The sequence below is a fragment of the Mchenga conophoros genome, linkage group LG16 (genome assembly GCF_057382185.1).
Source record: "Mchenga conophoros isolate Kocher_MC1m ecotype Shallow Benthic linkage group LG16, M_conophoros_male_GT1.1, whole genome shotgun sequence".
NCBI lineage: Eukaryota > Metazoa > Chordata > Actinopteri > Cichliformes > Cichlidae > Mchenga > Mchenga conophoros.
The window spans coordinates 20,413,015-20,428,944 of NC_140541.1; the positions used below are offsets into that span (position 1 = coordinate 20,413,015).

The following is a 15,930-nucleotide window of genomic DNA, read 5'->3' on the forward strand; positions in this document are numbered from 1 at the left end:
AAAAAAGGATAAACGGCTCCACCGACAGACCTGAAGAACAGGTGTAGGTACGGTTTGAAATCTGTACTTGTGTTTCCACCAACAGTTTAAACTGCTTTCAACAGCAGTTGAAAGTGCTTGCAGCAGTAGTAAGCATGTAGTCATTGTAATTTTTATAATTGCTTGTTTCCACATCTGCTTATTAGAAGAAAGTCTGGGAAGCTAAGTTGAGCTCTTTACTGTGATGTGTTATTCAGTGATGCACATACCATGGTGATAAATATAAGTAAAAATAATAAAAATACTAATTTTGCTCCCTACAGTCCTTCCTTCTGGGTAACGATGGAAGTATTTAAGTTTATAATATCCAGTTAATCGATATTGAAGTTAATTTCTCATCTGTTGTTGCCCTATGGAATTATATTCATGTCATAACATCTGCAAGCAAAAATATAATCCGAGCAAATTATTCAATTTCATTTCCTGAAGTTGTACCCAACCTAGACACAAAGGGAAGTGCTACTTTGACGACATATTATTTAAACCTTTATTTTAACAGCTTTCTCCTCACTGACTAACAAACTACCCCTTTTCTACTTTATATTTCAGTTCCCCAGTTGTCTGCACCAGTTAGGCCACAAACTGTCTTATTTTTGTTCGTGTTAGGGAGCAGGTGAGGGCTCGAATTCACTTCATTGTTTCTTATAGAAAATGTAACGATTGAGTGCAGGATGCAGACTGAGTTTTTTTTTTTAAAGATAAAAAAAAAAACATCCACAAATGTCCTGCTTTCCAACAATTTCATCTCCTCCACTAAATTCTGTTCTGCGAGGTAAAGTGTAATGTCTTTACTATATTAGTAAATAGACTATAGTCAGCAGAATTTATGAAAGGGGTTATATATAAAATAAAGAAAACGCCAGTTTTGCAAATAACTTTATGACTCTGGATTATTGTGCCTACATAAAATCATCCAGTGTGTTTTGGCCACATACAATATCTTTATAGAACTATTATATTTATTTGTCTGCTGCCCAATTGGCCAGAGCTGTCTTTTTTTAAGACATTTTTTTACTGTCAATGAGACTTTTCAGCTGGATAAATAAAGGAGATACAAAAGTCACTTTGCCAAAAACTGACTGGAGCTTCTACCGTCTGTCTGTGGCTCAAACTGGCTTTATATCATTCATGAGAAATATGTTTGAGATATGCTTCACAGATTATAGGCTAACAAGTCATTTATAACAGTTTAAATACGGGCAATAATGTTTTTTGGCAAATACTAAGTCTTGGTTCCTGTCAAAAAGTGATGAAAAGTGTCGTGCCATGGCGCACTGGCAGGGAAAGCGGATCCAATTAACTTCGACTCCATTCCAACCAACTAAAGGTGAAAGTAGCGATGTATAACTTGGTGAAAAAGTGAAAAATCATCGTTTACATTAATTCAATTCAATTCAATTTTATTTATATAGCGCCAAATCACAACAAAAGTTGCCTCAAGGCGCTTCATAGATACAGAGAAAAACCCAACAATCATATGACCCCCTATGAGCAAGCACTTTGGCGACAGTGGGAAGGAAAAACTCCTTTTTAACAGGAAGAAACCTCCGGCAGAACCAGGCTCAGGGAGGGGCGGCCATCTGCTGCAACCGTTGGGGTGAGAGAAGGAAGACAGGATAAAAGACATGCTGTGGAAGAGAGACAGAGGTTAATAACAGATATGATTCAATGCAGAGAGGTCTGTTAATACATAGTGAGTGAGAAAGGTGACTGGAAAGGAAATTACATTAGATTAGTTTGTAGGTTATGATATAAAAATTATATGTTTATTGTTCTCAAGTGATGATTATTATTATTATTATTATTATTTAAAAAGAGGACGTTTTGCCTGATAGGAGTAGAATCATGCCTGTGGGATTCATATACACTTTACCCCTCAATATAACATTAACATGTTCTCAACAAGATAACGGCTCTGTGTTTGTTTTCAGACGTCATATAAAAATAATATTTGCTCTGATTGTTGCATGTCGCTAAAAGTTATGTCTGCTGGAACCAAAAATACACCTTTCTGAGTGCATCAATTAAAACAATTGTCTATTTTATTGTTGTAAAACACATGTAGCTGAAACACTAGCCTTCTGTTTGTTCATGGACAGGGGGTCAGATTGTGGCAGGGTCAGCCTGATATTATTTGTATTCCCTGTAACTTTAAAAATTTTGACCCTCTTAGAGGCGACTTTTTATTAAAATACTTTAATAATTTTACAACGCAGCGCGCCCCTGTCTCACCCATCAGTCTCTTTGTATGTTTCTGGTATGACGGCAATTATTCCAATAAGCCGTCATTTATGTAATTACACTTTGGATCTGACTGTAAAAATGAATGTATAGGTCTTCACAATCCAAAGCAGAAATAATAATGAGAAAAGGGGAATTATTCCCTTTTCATAATTATAAGACCCAGCACAAGTGTCCCAGGGGCCGATCCAGGTTACGTGACTTAAGTAAAGCCTTACCGTGTCCATTATGTCCTTTCTGTTTTTTCTTCCTCTGAGAGCAGCCACGAGGTAACGGCAAGATATGGGCGAATGGATGGAACTGCTACTTTCGTTTGTGTTTTTATGGCCAACTGCCGCGATAAGTCATGCCACGCTATTTTTCCGCGATAACCGCGTGTTTTTGCTAATATCTGCGCTCCTGCTGACCAGAGAAGCTGACGGTATGTCGAAAGTTTTCTTTTTTTGTTGTTTATGCTTGGATTTGCTTGGGCTGAAATGAGATAAAATGGCAGGTGTTAACTGATTGTTGTCAAAATCTGACAGGGAAGAATGTGGGGATTTTGAAGCGGATGACTGAAATTATGTTTTTGTATTATATTAGTGTTGTCCAAATCAGTGTTTATTTATTATTATTATTATTATTATTATTATTATTATTATTATTATTATTATTATTATTATTATTATTTAATATTATTATTATTATATGGAGACATACTCAGAAGATGCTCAGGACCTGTGACCTTAAAGCTTTAAAAAATTGTGTATTTTATTATCTTTACCCAGTAGCGGTTTTTGATACGGGCAACACGGGCGGTTGCCCGGGTCGGCATCGTGATGGGGGGCGGCATCACGGGAAAAAAATAAAAATAAAAAATTACTCGTACTCATGCTGCTCCGACATCATGCCAGCGCATATTGGGAATGGCATATAGGCACCGATCGGTTTTCTATCGCCCATTTGCTGGGAGTAAGAGCGCCCTCCGTTTGCGAGGTGTTAATGCTGCTTGCGGCCGGGGCGGCGGGGGATTCTCTGGCTGGCTAGAGCAGCATCTAATAACCAACTCGCAAAATAAAACAAACAAACAAAAAAAAAAACAACAAACACGAAAACACCAGGCATTATGATACAGACTTATAATTTGCGCCGATGTTTTTTCGAAATTCTATAAAGTGAGCGCGAGAAATGCGTAGGAAAAAGCTGTTATTGCCACTTGCAGGCATAAAGTTTGTGCAAACGTTTTCAGTATCAGCCATATTCATTTCATTGTGTAAAACTAAAATCAAGATTCATATTTGATTAATTGTGAAGCCCAAAAATTCTTGGACACTCTTTTTTTTTTTTTTTTTTTTTTTACTTTTTTTCTGATCTTTAACAGTATTTCACTTTACAGCTCTCCAGGTGATTAGTGGAAATGTGACAGTGGTTCAAGGAGGTACCGCTATTTTACCGTGCCATGTCATTGACACCAATGACGACCTGACACAGATTACCTGGCAGAGGAAGACGAGAGAAAAACCTCACAATGACAATTTCCTCACTATCCTACCCAGAGAGGGAGTGCAGTTTGTCAATGGAGGTGATGATCGATTTAAATATATCGGGAATTTTAACAACAAAAATGGAACTCTCCAGTTATCCAATGTTGCCCTGAAGGATGAAGGCAGCTACACATGCATCTTCACCTTGTTTCCCAGTGGAAATCAGAAGACTGAGATACCTCTGAACTTGCTTGGTATGAAAAGACACTTTATTTCAAATATTCTAATATTCTTGTACGTGAGACAGAGACAGAGTTACTTCCACCATCTTGCTTGCATGTTGATTTATTTTAGTGCTGTAACTCTCCTAGTGCCTCCTTTCACAAATGTGAAGGACAATCTTCCCACTTTGGGAACAGAAGAGGTTTTATTTGCTACCTGCACGGCTGCTGGATCGAAGCCTCCTGCAGAGGTGAGATGGCTCACCGATGCTTTGGGAGACAAAGTGAGGACGACAACAAACTCCACACAGTATGACAACGATACAACTACCACAGTCAGTTCTCTGTTTGGTGTTCCTACGAGAGAGATTAACGGTCACCAGGTCCAGTGTGTCATCAGTGGTGACTCCCTGTCTAAAGAAGAAACCCTGCCCTTCACCATACAGGTCTACTGTGAGTGCCACAAACCACAAAAATCTTTAACAATTAAGTTTTATAACTTGAAATGCAAATATGAATTGTTAGATTTAACAGAAAATTATTGACAAATTTAGCAAATGACAAAGTTCTATAACAGCTTTTGACATGCAAACAATGCCTCAATTTTGTTTTCATTACACTACATACTAATGATTCACTAAAACTATACACTCTGTTAAATGTCCCGAATTTATCAAATTCCAAAACTTATTGATATCACTCTCTCTTTCACCACTGTCACTTCAACAATGTCCCCATATTTACACACACACGCACACACAGCAGATAAGTATTGAACACATCACCAATTTTTCTAAGTTAACATATTTCTAAAGGTGCCACTGAAATGAAATTCTCATCAAATGTCATTAACAACCCATCTAATTCACACGTGCAAGGAACCATAACATGCCATACCATCAAAACCATTGATGTCAATAATACACCAAGTCACAGCAAAAGCTGTTTCAGATTTGTTTGTCAAGCATAAAGGTTATTTGTGACCGACATGCTTAACGTTAAGATAAATGTAATTTATCTTTCCAGTCGTAAGTCATTGAATATAAATGGGAAATGGCAGAGGAGGAGGTTTGCTGGTCACACCATCAGCAAAAATAATGGAAGTTGCAATGAAAGTAAAAAGCAGGCTTATTCAGAAGTGCATTATTGTTATTGATATGGTACAACTGTGGGGTCCTGTTTCTGGTGGATTTTCCATGTAATGTAATATTCTTTTTTCCATCATCAAGGTGATTATAAATTAGCCAGTCACAACCTTGTTACTGTTTTTGTCTTGAAAAGATTGACTGTTTTGTCTGATGCAATGAGACCCAAACATTTGTGAAACATTATTTCGATATTATTATTATGTCCTCAATTCAGGATTAACACAGTTTTCTGTCTTTTTTTTTTGCAGTCTCTCCCACAGAAGTGAATATTAGAGTGATTACACAAGACTCATTTGAGTGTGTGACAGAAGCCAACCCAAGTGCCAACTTTATCTGGAGTAGGTAAAGTAATTAAGAGAAGAAAAACTGCGTATGTGTGTGTGTGTGTGTGTGTGTGTGCGTGTGTGTGTGTGCATACTATATATATATATATATATATATATATATATACATATATATACATATGCATATATGTATATATACACACATATACATATGTGTGTATATACATATATACATATATACATATATATACATATGCATATATGTATATATACACACATATATATATATATATATATATATATATAGAGAGAGAGAGAGAGAGTTCATGTTGAGCCTTGTTCATGTTTTTCCAGATCTGGCCAGACTCTGCTGCAGTCTTCTATCAAAGTCGACGGTGCAGAGCTACAACTGCTGAGCCTGACCTCTGATCTAAATGGCCTCTATCAGTGTGAAGCATCTAATGCATATGGAACTAAACATGGTCAGCTCTATGTGCATGTGGCATCAGGTGAGGGCAGCTTGGATTTAGCTGTGCAGTTTGTCCAAATCTTTCTGAATTTTAATTTGAGCCTTTGCTGGTGTTGCTTCATTCTAATGTTTTTCTGAAAACCAGCCAGCTTAAAGAGGTGGTTGGTTTAAGACATCTCCGGCATAAAACGTAGTGTTAATGAATGGATGACTGAAGCTCCACACAGAGCAAAAATGATATTAAAGTCAGCTCCATCACTGGAAGAACATGTCCTAGCAAATAGTTCTTTTCATGGTCATTTGTCTCAGAACCTTTCAGAGCATAAAAGTTTTAGAATGTTTGGTACAAGTGCTGCATGGTGTTTGAACAATGTCTGAAAAGACTAAACACCATGAAGGAGAGAAAGGATTACCTCATTCACACAATATTCTTTTTTTCCATGTGTGTCTGTAGGTGCATGCTCTGCTGTTTGGGCCCTAGTTGGTGTTTTGTTTTTCCTGAATGTTGTTGTTGCTGCAATATGGTACCTTAATAAATCCAGACAACTTCAAAGGTACTTCAAACACACACACACTCTCTCACACACACACAGACACAATTTGACAGGTCACTGAAAAACTGTGTAAACTGCTTGGTTATTTCTTTAAAAATTCCAAATTGCATTTGCCGCAAAGTTCAACACTAACGATTCAACAGGGCACTGGTTTCTCTCTTACATTTCACTATAATCCTCAAATTAAAATGTATTTGCAGACAAAGTGTTCATTCACTGGGACACATTGACAGACTGTACAGGTTTGCTTTTATTGATATTGAGGTATGATTTTGGTTTTCTTGGCTTTCGTACATTCATCTTAGTTTGTGGCGAGTTTTCAGGTGGTTCAGTTAGTTGTGTTGCTGTGTGGTGCCAACACAACTCTACAGCAACATTTGTTTATAATTTGTTCTTAGTTAATGTCATTTGTCCCAAATACAAAGTAGTTCCAGCCAGTGGATGATGATCCACTTCTGGGGATAAGCTCCTCGTGTTCTGCTTTGTCTGACATTTCATCTTTGTTTCATTTTTTAATGCCGCAAAATTTCCAGGCTTAACTGTAAGCCATGCATACTGTCTTATTTTTCTCTGGCGTTAGGTGTTTTCCATCACATGGTGATGGGCCTAGAGACCCACCATCTCCCAGGAGTGCAGGAGATGATCAAAGACGAGAGCAAGAACAACTGCAGGAAGTGAGCGAGGTCACCAACGGTTAATTTGTAGAGATGTTAAAGTCAAAATTAATTATGTTAAATATAAATTAATTAATATGTCTCTCAATATTTTGGTGCTAATGACTTAACTTACAGTTTTTCTCAATTGCTTCTGTGCAATTCTCACAGCAGAAAAGTCATTCAAACCACTCTTTATGCAATTCTCAAAACAGAGCATTTTTCATAACAGAGTCTCTTGTGCAAAAGGAACTACTACAATCAAAACCTTTCTTACATTGTTCAAAAAACGAATAGTCAGTCAGTCACTTTATCTCTGTGATGAATGAATAGAAACCTTTCACCACCCTTTAAAGGCGTAGTCATCAAATTGTTTAGTTTTTTTTCCTCAAAACCTTAAATGACTTTAGAAGTATTGCAAAAATGTAGACCTAATGTAGTGTACACATATTTCAGAAACAAAAGTGAAATCCGAAGGATTTTAATATTTATTTTACAAAACTGATGAAATTGAGAAAAGCAAAATAATAATCTTTAAACTATATGCAAAAGAAAACAGACAAAAATAGAATAGTGAGACTGACTTTTCTGCTCTGAGAACTGGGCCAAAGCGATCGAAAAAAAAATGTAATGCAAAACTCTCTGATATGGTGGAGATATGTTTATATTTTTTTTTATTATTTTATTAAATCTGCCCTTCTTTTTTTAATAGTGTGTTGAATATTACAGAAGTATTACTATTCTTTGTAAAATCTGCAGATACACAGAGTCTTTGCGTGTTTGTTTTAAATTCAATGCAGGTTTTTAAACAATTGTTCTGAATTCTCTGCCTCAGCAATCCCTCTGACAGTTGTGGAAGCCAAAGATGGAAAATATCTCAACTGAAGTTTCTACCAACATATTATTCTAGAGTTAGCTTAGTCTTTTTTAAAAAGGCCATGTTGTGAAACAACTTCACATGTAACTGGAACAACTGTTAGGATGTGGTTTTAACTGCCTGGTCCTCTATTGTCATGAAAAGCTTTAACTATATTTGCCATCTGTTCTTGTGTTTCCACCAACTTGTCAAAAGCTTTCATCATCAGTGAAAACTGTTGACAGCTATAGTAATGTGGTTACTGTAAATTCAGGAATGAAAAATCCACCTGCCTTCAGTAACACCCTTCCCTAAGGGTAACAATAGAAGTATTTAAGGTTATAATGTACAATACTGGCCAATTGTGGACACATCAACCATTCATATGGAATTACATGTTTTCCTTTTTTGTTTGTGCCTATAAAAGCACCATAACAGTATCCAGTCAGTATGCTAGCACAGCTGCAGCAGGTGTGTCTGCATTGAAGCTCTGGCTGATGTTCTTTACTCCTCCTGATAACACGAGTCATTAAGCTGCAGTTTATAAAACCCACAGTGTTTGTATCAGAAACACTAAATGAATTACCAGTACAATACAAAAACTCACACAGAGAATAGCTTCACTGCACACTGTGAATGGTGCTAAATTTCTCTTGTGCATGATGATGGTGCACACACTTACTCCCCTCCAGTAAAACTACTACATAAAACTATAATAAAACAGGCCTGCACTTGTCTGTACTTGCCATGAATGTACAAGTTTTGCTCTAATAAAACAAAACTTACACATGCAAGTAAAAAAAAAAAATCTTAATCTTCATTCATGTATTTACTTAAATGAATGTGCTGATCAACGGTTAATAAGAAACTTGAACAGAAAGCCCAAGTATATGAACCAATTTCTTATAAACTTATGGGAGTATGATTAAATACTCATTTTTAGGTAATGATAAAATACTAAAAATGGTAAATTTAAAATTTAATATTATATGAATACAAGACTACATAGTGCATTAAGTAACAAATGCTAAGTTACACAAATGCAAATGCACTCTCTTAATTTCTTATCTTTTGTTGTTCTGGTTCAGACCTTTAACTCCATCCGTTCAGCCGAGCTGACTTATTTAAAACATAGACGGGTCTAATAAGTGTGCTGACTGATAAAGAGCTGTTTTTACTTCACTGTTATGAAAAGTGTGTCATCATAAAGACGGAAACTGACTGTAACTGATAATTCTGTTCGACATTGGCTTACGTATTTCTGCAAAGCTTATGATGCCTGTATTTTCCCAGGAGCTATCACTTGGATCTCTGTTTCCAGAGAGCCAGACTCGCTCTACAGTGTTTGCTGTAAGCTGCTTCACTTTCCAAAATGGTTAAAGGCATGTTTAACTTCTGTTGGCACACAAACTTTTCAAGTAATGTCAGTGAAACTCTTTGATCATCTGTTTTGTGCCGACTTTTATTATGAGTATACAAGCTAACGACAGGAGGCAAAGTCAGCAAAAACAGAATATGTGACATGGGCAGTTTCTAAGGTCAAATTTAAGTTCTGTATTACATGCACTACAGAAAAGCAGTGAAATACTGTGAAAAACAATGTCAACCTTCAAAATGCACTCTCAGCTGCTAATCTGACTTTTCCTTGACCAGTTTAAGAAAAGAAGTGGCTTGATAGTAGGTCGATACACCATTTTTCACAAAACTGTATTCGGTATATGAAGCTAAAATTTCACAGCATGTGTGTTTAAACTTTGGCCAATAATTTTTACCCCCAGACGTAAAAAGGCTGATGGAGTATTTTGACCAGTTAGTTAACCAATCAACTATTTGCTGCCAAGTTTGTGTGTCAAATGAAGATATGTTTGTATTTTAATTGTGTAGGTTACATTTAGCTAAATTCATCTTAATCCTTTATAGCAATAGTTACACTAGTACGCGTTTTTTAACTCTAAACTTTAAATCTCTAAACTTGTTTATTGAAAGAGTCAGCATTAATGAATAAACTGTGCCTTGTCTTTTCTCTCATTTACACATGTACACAGGGGATATTTGTGAGAGCCATTTGACAACATGTCCTTACACTACACATTAAAACAGTCTTCTCAAACTGTGGAGCTGGTGGTGCGACTACTGTAGGGAATAATTGGCTGACATTTCAGAGAAAGCTGGAGAATTACTTTGTTAAAGCATTACACAGTCAGGGTTCCCTGCTTTTGGAAAGCTATACATCATATCAAATCATATATCATACACCTGTGTCTCAGATGGTTGTACTTTTCAATTTATTTAGGTTTTTGTGTGGCAGCTTTTTTTAAGCATTCAATCACTAAAGTGTGTTGTTTGATCTGTATTCTTGACCAATTATAAATCATTTGGTGTGCTTGCTTTATATCTTGTGTTTTTTATTGTTTGCTTAAAATGAAACTTTGTTTTGTAATTGCTTTTATAACATGTTACACTGCTGAAATACTTTTTGTTATCATTTTTCTTCAAAAGTAAATAATCATGCATAAAATCAGTACGTTCCTCTCCCTCAGTATACATGTGTATATACATTCAGGTGTGTAAACCCCATCTGTGATCCTTGATATTGAATTCCAGTTGGACGTTTTGGTCTTGTGGAGAGAAGAAATCCAATGTGGAATTTTCTGGCATCTGTAAAACATGGTGGAGGTTCTGTCATGGTATGGAGCTGCATATCAGTCAGTCGTGTTGGCGATCATGTCAAAATTAATGGAGTTATGAACAAAGAAAAGCACCATCAGTTTTAGATCCACCATGAAATTACATCTGAAAAGAACCTGACAGACAATGGATTCCCAAATGGACTCCCAGTGCATTAAAAGCACACCTGGATAGAAAACTACACAATGGAATATTATCAGTGTATTCACCTGTCTGAGGGAGAAAGAGCTCTGTTGTCTCAGTAGAGTGGGATGAAGTGGGAGAGAAGGATTCACCATGATGGAGTTTGGTTGCTTTCTCACAATACCACCAAAATATCATCCAGGTGACAGCGAGCACACTGCATCAGCTAGTAGCTCATGCCATCTCCCGAACTGACCAGTGGTCACAAACGTATACAAGCAGGGGTTTCAGACAGGAAGATGGGATTGGTGGGGTTATAAGAATCAGAATACTTTATGAATCAATAAGGAAATTATAGGTAATTATGAGCAGTTGACGACCCTCCTTTCATTTAGTATTCAGGTCAGTGGTGATCCAGGGCTTGTTGTTGGAATTATGGTTCATATATTTACATAGGCAGTGATCTCAGTGATGCAGTCTATGATGCTGTTTATGCCATCCTCACGTGGATCCTAGTCCTTCAGGCACTCACTGACTTCCTGACTCTTTCTCCTCACAGACTGTAGCCAGAGGGAGTCTTTGAACTGCAGGGACAACATGATGATTCCTCTTAAACACATTATCTCAATGACACAAGGACAACATGCCCACCATAATTAAATTACTTTGACAGAAACAGGCATTTAAACTGATTAAAATCGACTCAGCCTATAGTACATGTATCTGGACAATGTATCTTTTGTTTTTCAGAAAGTGTATGATGTGCTTTTCAAACAGATTATTACTTGAGACATTTTGTTTTATTTTTCAAATAATAATCTAAAACATCAAACCTGGATTTAACATACTTTACATTTATGTTTCTTTTCTGTATATGCCTCTCCTCTGTTCTGTCTCTCCTCTTTGTTCAGGATTTGAACCTTGACTTGAAAATTATAGTAGCCAGCAGATGGTGATAGTTTAACATATGTTATGCCTAAATTGAATACGTGTTAGGTCAACCTTTTTAAGTGTGACTGTAAGAAGTCAAATTACTATACTGATGGTTGCAAATGTGTGAGAGCTGAAACAAATTGTAGAAAAACAAAAAAGCAACAGCAACAACAGAGAAAATCCAAGGAAGAAGAAAATATTGAGGCAGAAACACAGTTAAGGAAAGGCTCAGCAAAGAAGGTCGGGATAAAACAGATGGAGGCCCCAGATGGAGCTCCCACAGGCAAGGGTGGTGGCGATAACTAATTTAGCTTAAGAAGTAATAACACGTGACTGGAAAAAAGTGGTAAATTTCCTATTTGAGATATCCGCAGACAACAATATGATTTTGATAATGTTAATGAGAATAAAGCATATAGAGGGGCCATGTAAGGTCAGATACCCCCAAAAGTTGATTCTGTTCTTCTGGACGTAGCGTTTTCAGTGGGAGAAACGTTTCATCACCGACTTCTTCAGTCTCAGCTGACTGCAGGTTTCCCCAATAAACAGTACATTTGCATAATGACTGAAACTAGCAACACTGAAGGAACAATGGGCTGGGAGGTCAATTCCTTCATTATTAATATGCAAATTCTCATGACCATTTATCAACAACCACTAATCAAAGACCACTGCTCAATGGCCATGAGTCCCATTCACAGAGAGATGGTGAATGGTTGCAATCACAGCATTGTAAGATGGTGAAAGATGTACCCTTAGATACCCTCCTAGATTTAAAGATGGTCTTTCCCTTTTCACCTAAAAGGGAAAGACCATCAAATATAGAAAATAGAGAAAGAGCTCCACATAGTGGCTGTAATGTTGTACTAATCTGTCCAAGCTACAGGATCTGTATGTATCAAGCTCCTGCAGGAGGAAATGCAGCTACTCTAATTCAACTGATGCTCAAAGTTGGCATTTACATGTACAGATGACTCCTGGCTGCTGTTGCAGTATTTAAAGGACACTGTGTGCTCTGGATTTTGCTTGATTCATCACTTTTAGGTGGAAAGCAGTTGATTTGGTGCAATCTTTAGCTGCGAAATATTTGACTACAAAAGTTTAAATTAGATACACTTTAACAAATGCTTACTGCAGACTGGCCACCCCAGGTGCCACCCCGAAGCTAAAACAATAAAATTTAATGAAATATCAAATGTACGATTATGGTTTCACAGTGAAGCTCAGATATCCGAGGGTAAGTGAATGCAGCACCGGCTTCTGCACTATGCGCATCATGTTAGCAAAGGTAGGAGAGCCAAGCACGAAAGACGGCACCGCAGAAAATATTTTTTCGGGGAAAGATGAACAAGTTAACATAGCTGGACTAGCCATCGGACGTTTGCATGGTGGGCTGATGACCTTTTTTTTCTTTTTTTTTTTTGTAACGGCATGAACAATGAGAGGTGGTGGATTGGCCAGATGCTGGCCGATGTGTAAAAATAACTCAGTTGTTTGGTGGTGGCTATGGCGGAGCTTCCACAGAGGCAACAGGTGGATGAGGGAAGGTGAGGCAGGAGGAGAGACCCCAGGCGGCCGCCGGTCCGAATGTCAGGTGAACTGAACTTCAGGTAAGAAGTTATGACCTGCAGTCTATCTGGGTCAGATATAAACCAAGTTTAGGTGCAGTTTATTTTCGTTGTGCTGACTTTTTACAGTCAGTTACAATACCTCATACTGCGTGAGCTAGCATGACGAGTTTATATAGCTGTTCGGTTGCTATGATGTTACTGATAGTGAACTTTATTTTTATTCATAAGGTTAGTTAGTAGAGTTGCCAACAGCTCCTTAAAAAATGGAATGGTCCCTCATTCAGAGAAAATATTACGCGTTTCGTATTGAGCTGAGAAGAGACGCAGTTTGTCCCGTACTTTAGCTAGAATGGAAAAAGACACAAAGCTGGAGTTATTCTGTCTTTACAGCTGCCTCTTCTCTTATCTCCCCCCCCCCCCCCTCTTCTATTGCTACTTCAATCATGAAACTGATCAATGATCAGCTGATCGTCTCTCTTGTTTGTTTATCGCCCACTTTGCGCCAGAAACAGGAAACCAGCGGATGTCGCGCTAAACAACAGCAGCACGTTTAAGCTTGATCAGCTGTTGTTAGAATTTATTTAATATTACTTTCTAGTATCAGCTGATGTTTTCTGGAGCCACAGCTGTAAAGCTGCTGGTCATGATGTCATGATGTCATGATGTCGGTTTGGATATGTGGTGAGAGGGAAAACATGAATTATCTGAATTATCAGAGCTGTGATGGAGAAACAGGTTTACCTTTTAGGTGACAGGAATGAGTTGAAGGGAAGTGATGAACTGTTTCTGAGAGACAAATAACACCAGGATCCTTTTTTTATGTAGCTGACAGCTGGTAACTATGCAGGGGCGGGTCTAGCAAAGTGTTTCCAGGGGGCCAGGTAGGGCATTAACAGGGAGAGGAGGGCACAAAGAAATACTTTTCTTTTTTATTCTCATTTAAAATACCTAGCTTTTATTAAATAATTATCTGAATCTTGCGAACAAAGTTTTTATCTGACGTAAAATGTATAGAAATCATACATATACCAAAAAGACAGCGTACATCACTGTCACAACAGCATTTGTTTTCATTCAAAGGCTTTATGGCTTTAATACCTGGGCCCTGTTTCAGGAAGCCGGTTTGGAAAACTCAGAGTGAAAAACGACACTCACGGTTGAGTAACCCCGAACTGTCCAACTCGGAATATTCCGTTTCAGAAAGGCTGATAACAATTAGTTCAGTCAACGCGGAGTTGCTTTAACCCCAAGTGAAGCGCGCGGACGAGGATACATAAAGCCCTGATAAGCGGAGCACAGATTAAGCGAGTCACCATGGAGACGGAGGGAAAGAAGGCGCGGTCAATGTATTTCACAGCGCTTGAGGCCGAAATTCTGATGGCAGCATATGCCGATAACATGCAAATTCCGCGGAAAAAAGTAACATAGCCACAGCTGCAAAAGCATGCATGGCAAAACATAGCCGACAGAGTCAATGCGTGAGTGTTAATTTAAACATTGATCGAGGGATTTCCACCCATTTAACACGTTATTTTATCATATGTTATTTTATTTGTTATTTTATACATTTTATTTTGTGATGTGATGTGAGCGCAGGTGCAACCCAACAGGCCCCAAACGTGCCTGGCAGCAAGTAAAAATGAAATATAAAAATATAGTCCAAACAGGTAAGGTGTAATTGTATTATGAGCCATAGTGCTTGGTCTGTTTGTCCGATGTAAATCAATTGCAGTTAGAGGCTACATTAATTTTCTGTCTGTAAGCACTTATTGAAATTATCTGAGCACATTACAAGTACATATTTGCTTACTCTGTATGCTCAAATGTGGCCCGTTATAGCCAACAGAAAAAAAGCGGAGGCCCGAAAAACAGGTGGGGGTCCTCCACCACCACCACTCACAGAGGCTGAGCAGTTGGCCCTCAGCCAAAACAGTGGGCGCCCTGTGGCCGAAGGCATCTCTGCGGGGACATCCTCTGAGGCAATAACCCCGCAAGACACAAGTGCCTACATAAGGGGTAAATTCAAAATAATACATGATGTGCATACATCCTTTCTTCACAGTCACCTTTGCAGTGCTGCTCATTCATTTGATAAACTCTTTACCATAATGAATTATTTTGTAGTGAAGTTATTTTCCGACTGATTTTGCCTTCCCTCAGCCTTGGTTGTCTTTGAGAGCATAATGACAATGAAGTGTAAGGTGCTTGGTATGTTTGTTAATTGCCATTTGGTCCCTTGTAAGTTATAAGTGACCTGTATAAACCTCATATTCTATCAGTTGATGGTGATGGTGTACTGCATCTGGTGCAGCCTCCTGTTGAGCCAGACCAACATGCAGTTGTGAGTAATACTCCACAGATTATATGAGTTTACAGTAGAACAGCAATGTTGTCTATTTCTTTACTACAGGAAAATAATGAAGAAACATTGACAGCTGTTACAGAGGAGGAAGCAACAGAGACACTTTATGAGGTTTACATCTTTTAATACTTTGTGTACAGGAAACACAGGCGACCAATAAAGCCAGTTGAACAAAAAATCTGTTTATTCTTCTTTCAACATGTTGAGGTGATGGGTCAAAAGAAATGATTGTGACATATGGTGTCTCTGACTGCTCTTCCATCTTGTATGTCCGTGGGAGGGTCAGGATGTTCATGGTTTGGATCACTGCTGTTTGGTTCAGAAG

General features: G+C 37.9%; 1 protein-coding gene across 2 annotated transcripts; it reads left to right on the forward strand.

Moving 5' to 3' along the window:
• The first annotated feature begins 615 nt into the window (after nt 1–615).
• LOC146556673 (nectin-4-like) lies at nt 616–7,117 on the forward strand. 2 transcript variants are annotated; one of them, XM_085250122.1, is made up of 8 exons: nt 616–652; nt 2,543–2,701; nt 3,656–3,997; nt 4,115–4,417; nt 5,361–5,454; nt 5,751–5,905; nt 6,320–6,419; nt 7,000–7,117. In XM_085250122.1, exons 2-8 carry the CDS (start codon nt 2,563–2,565, stop codon nt 7,115–7,117), a joined length of 1,251 nt encoding a protein of 416 aa, XP_085106248.1. In that variant the 5' UTR covers nt 616–652; nt 2,543–2,562. The 2 variants fall into 2 exon arrangements, with proteins under 2 accessions (XP_085106248.1, XP_085106249.1); XM_085250123.1 differs by lacking the exon at nt 616–652 and having other exon boundaries at nt 2,310–2,701.
• Nucleotides 7,118–15,930: the final 8,813 nt, after the last annotated feature.

Bases quoted from the DNA above. Each gene is read 5' to 3' on its own strand.
- LOC146556673 (XM_085250122.1), top strand. From the start codon at position 2,563: ATGGGCGAATGGATGGAACTGCTACTTTCGTTTGTGTTTTTATGGCCA. The intron at 3,998-4,114 runs GTATGAAAAGAC...TAACTCTCCTAG, and splicing joins GATACCTCTGAACTTGCTTG to TGCCTCCTTTCACAAATGTG. The intron at 5,455-5,750 runs GTAAAGTAATTA...ATGTTTTTCCAG, and splicing joins GCCAACTTTATCTGGAGTAG to ATCTGGCCAGACTCTGCTGC.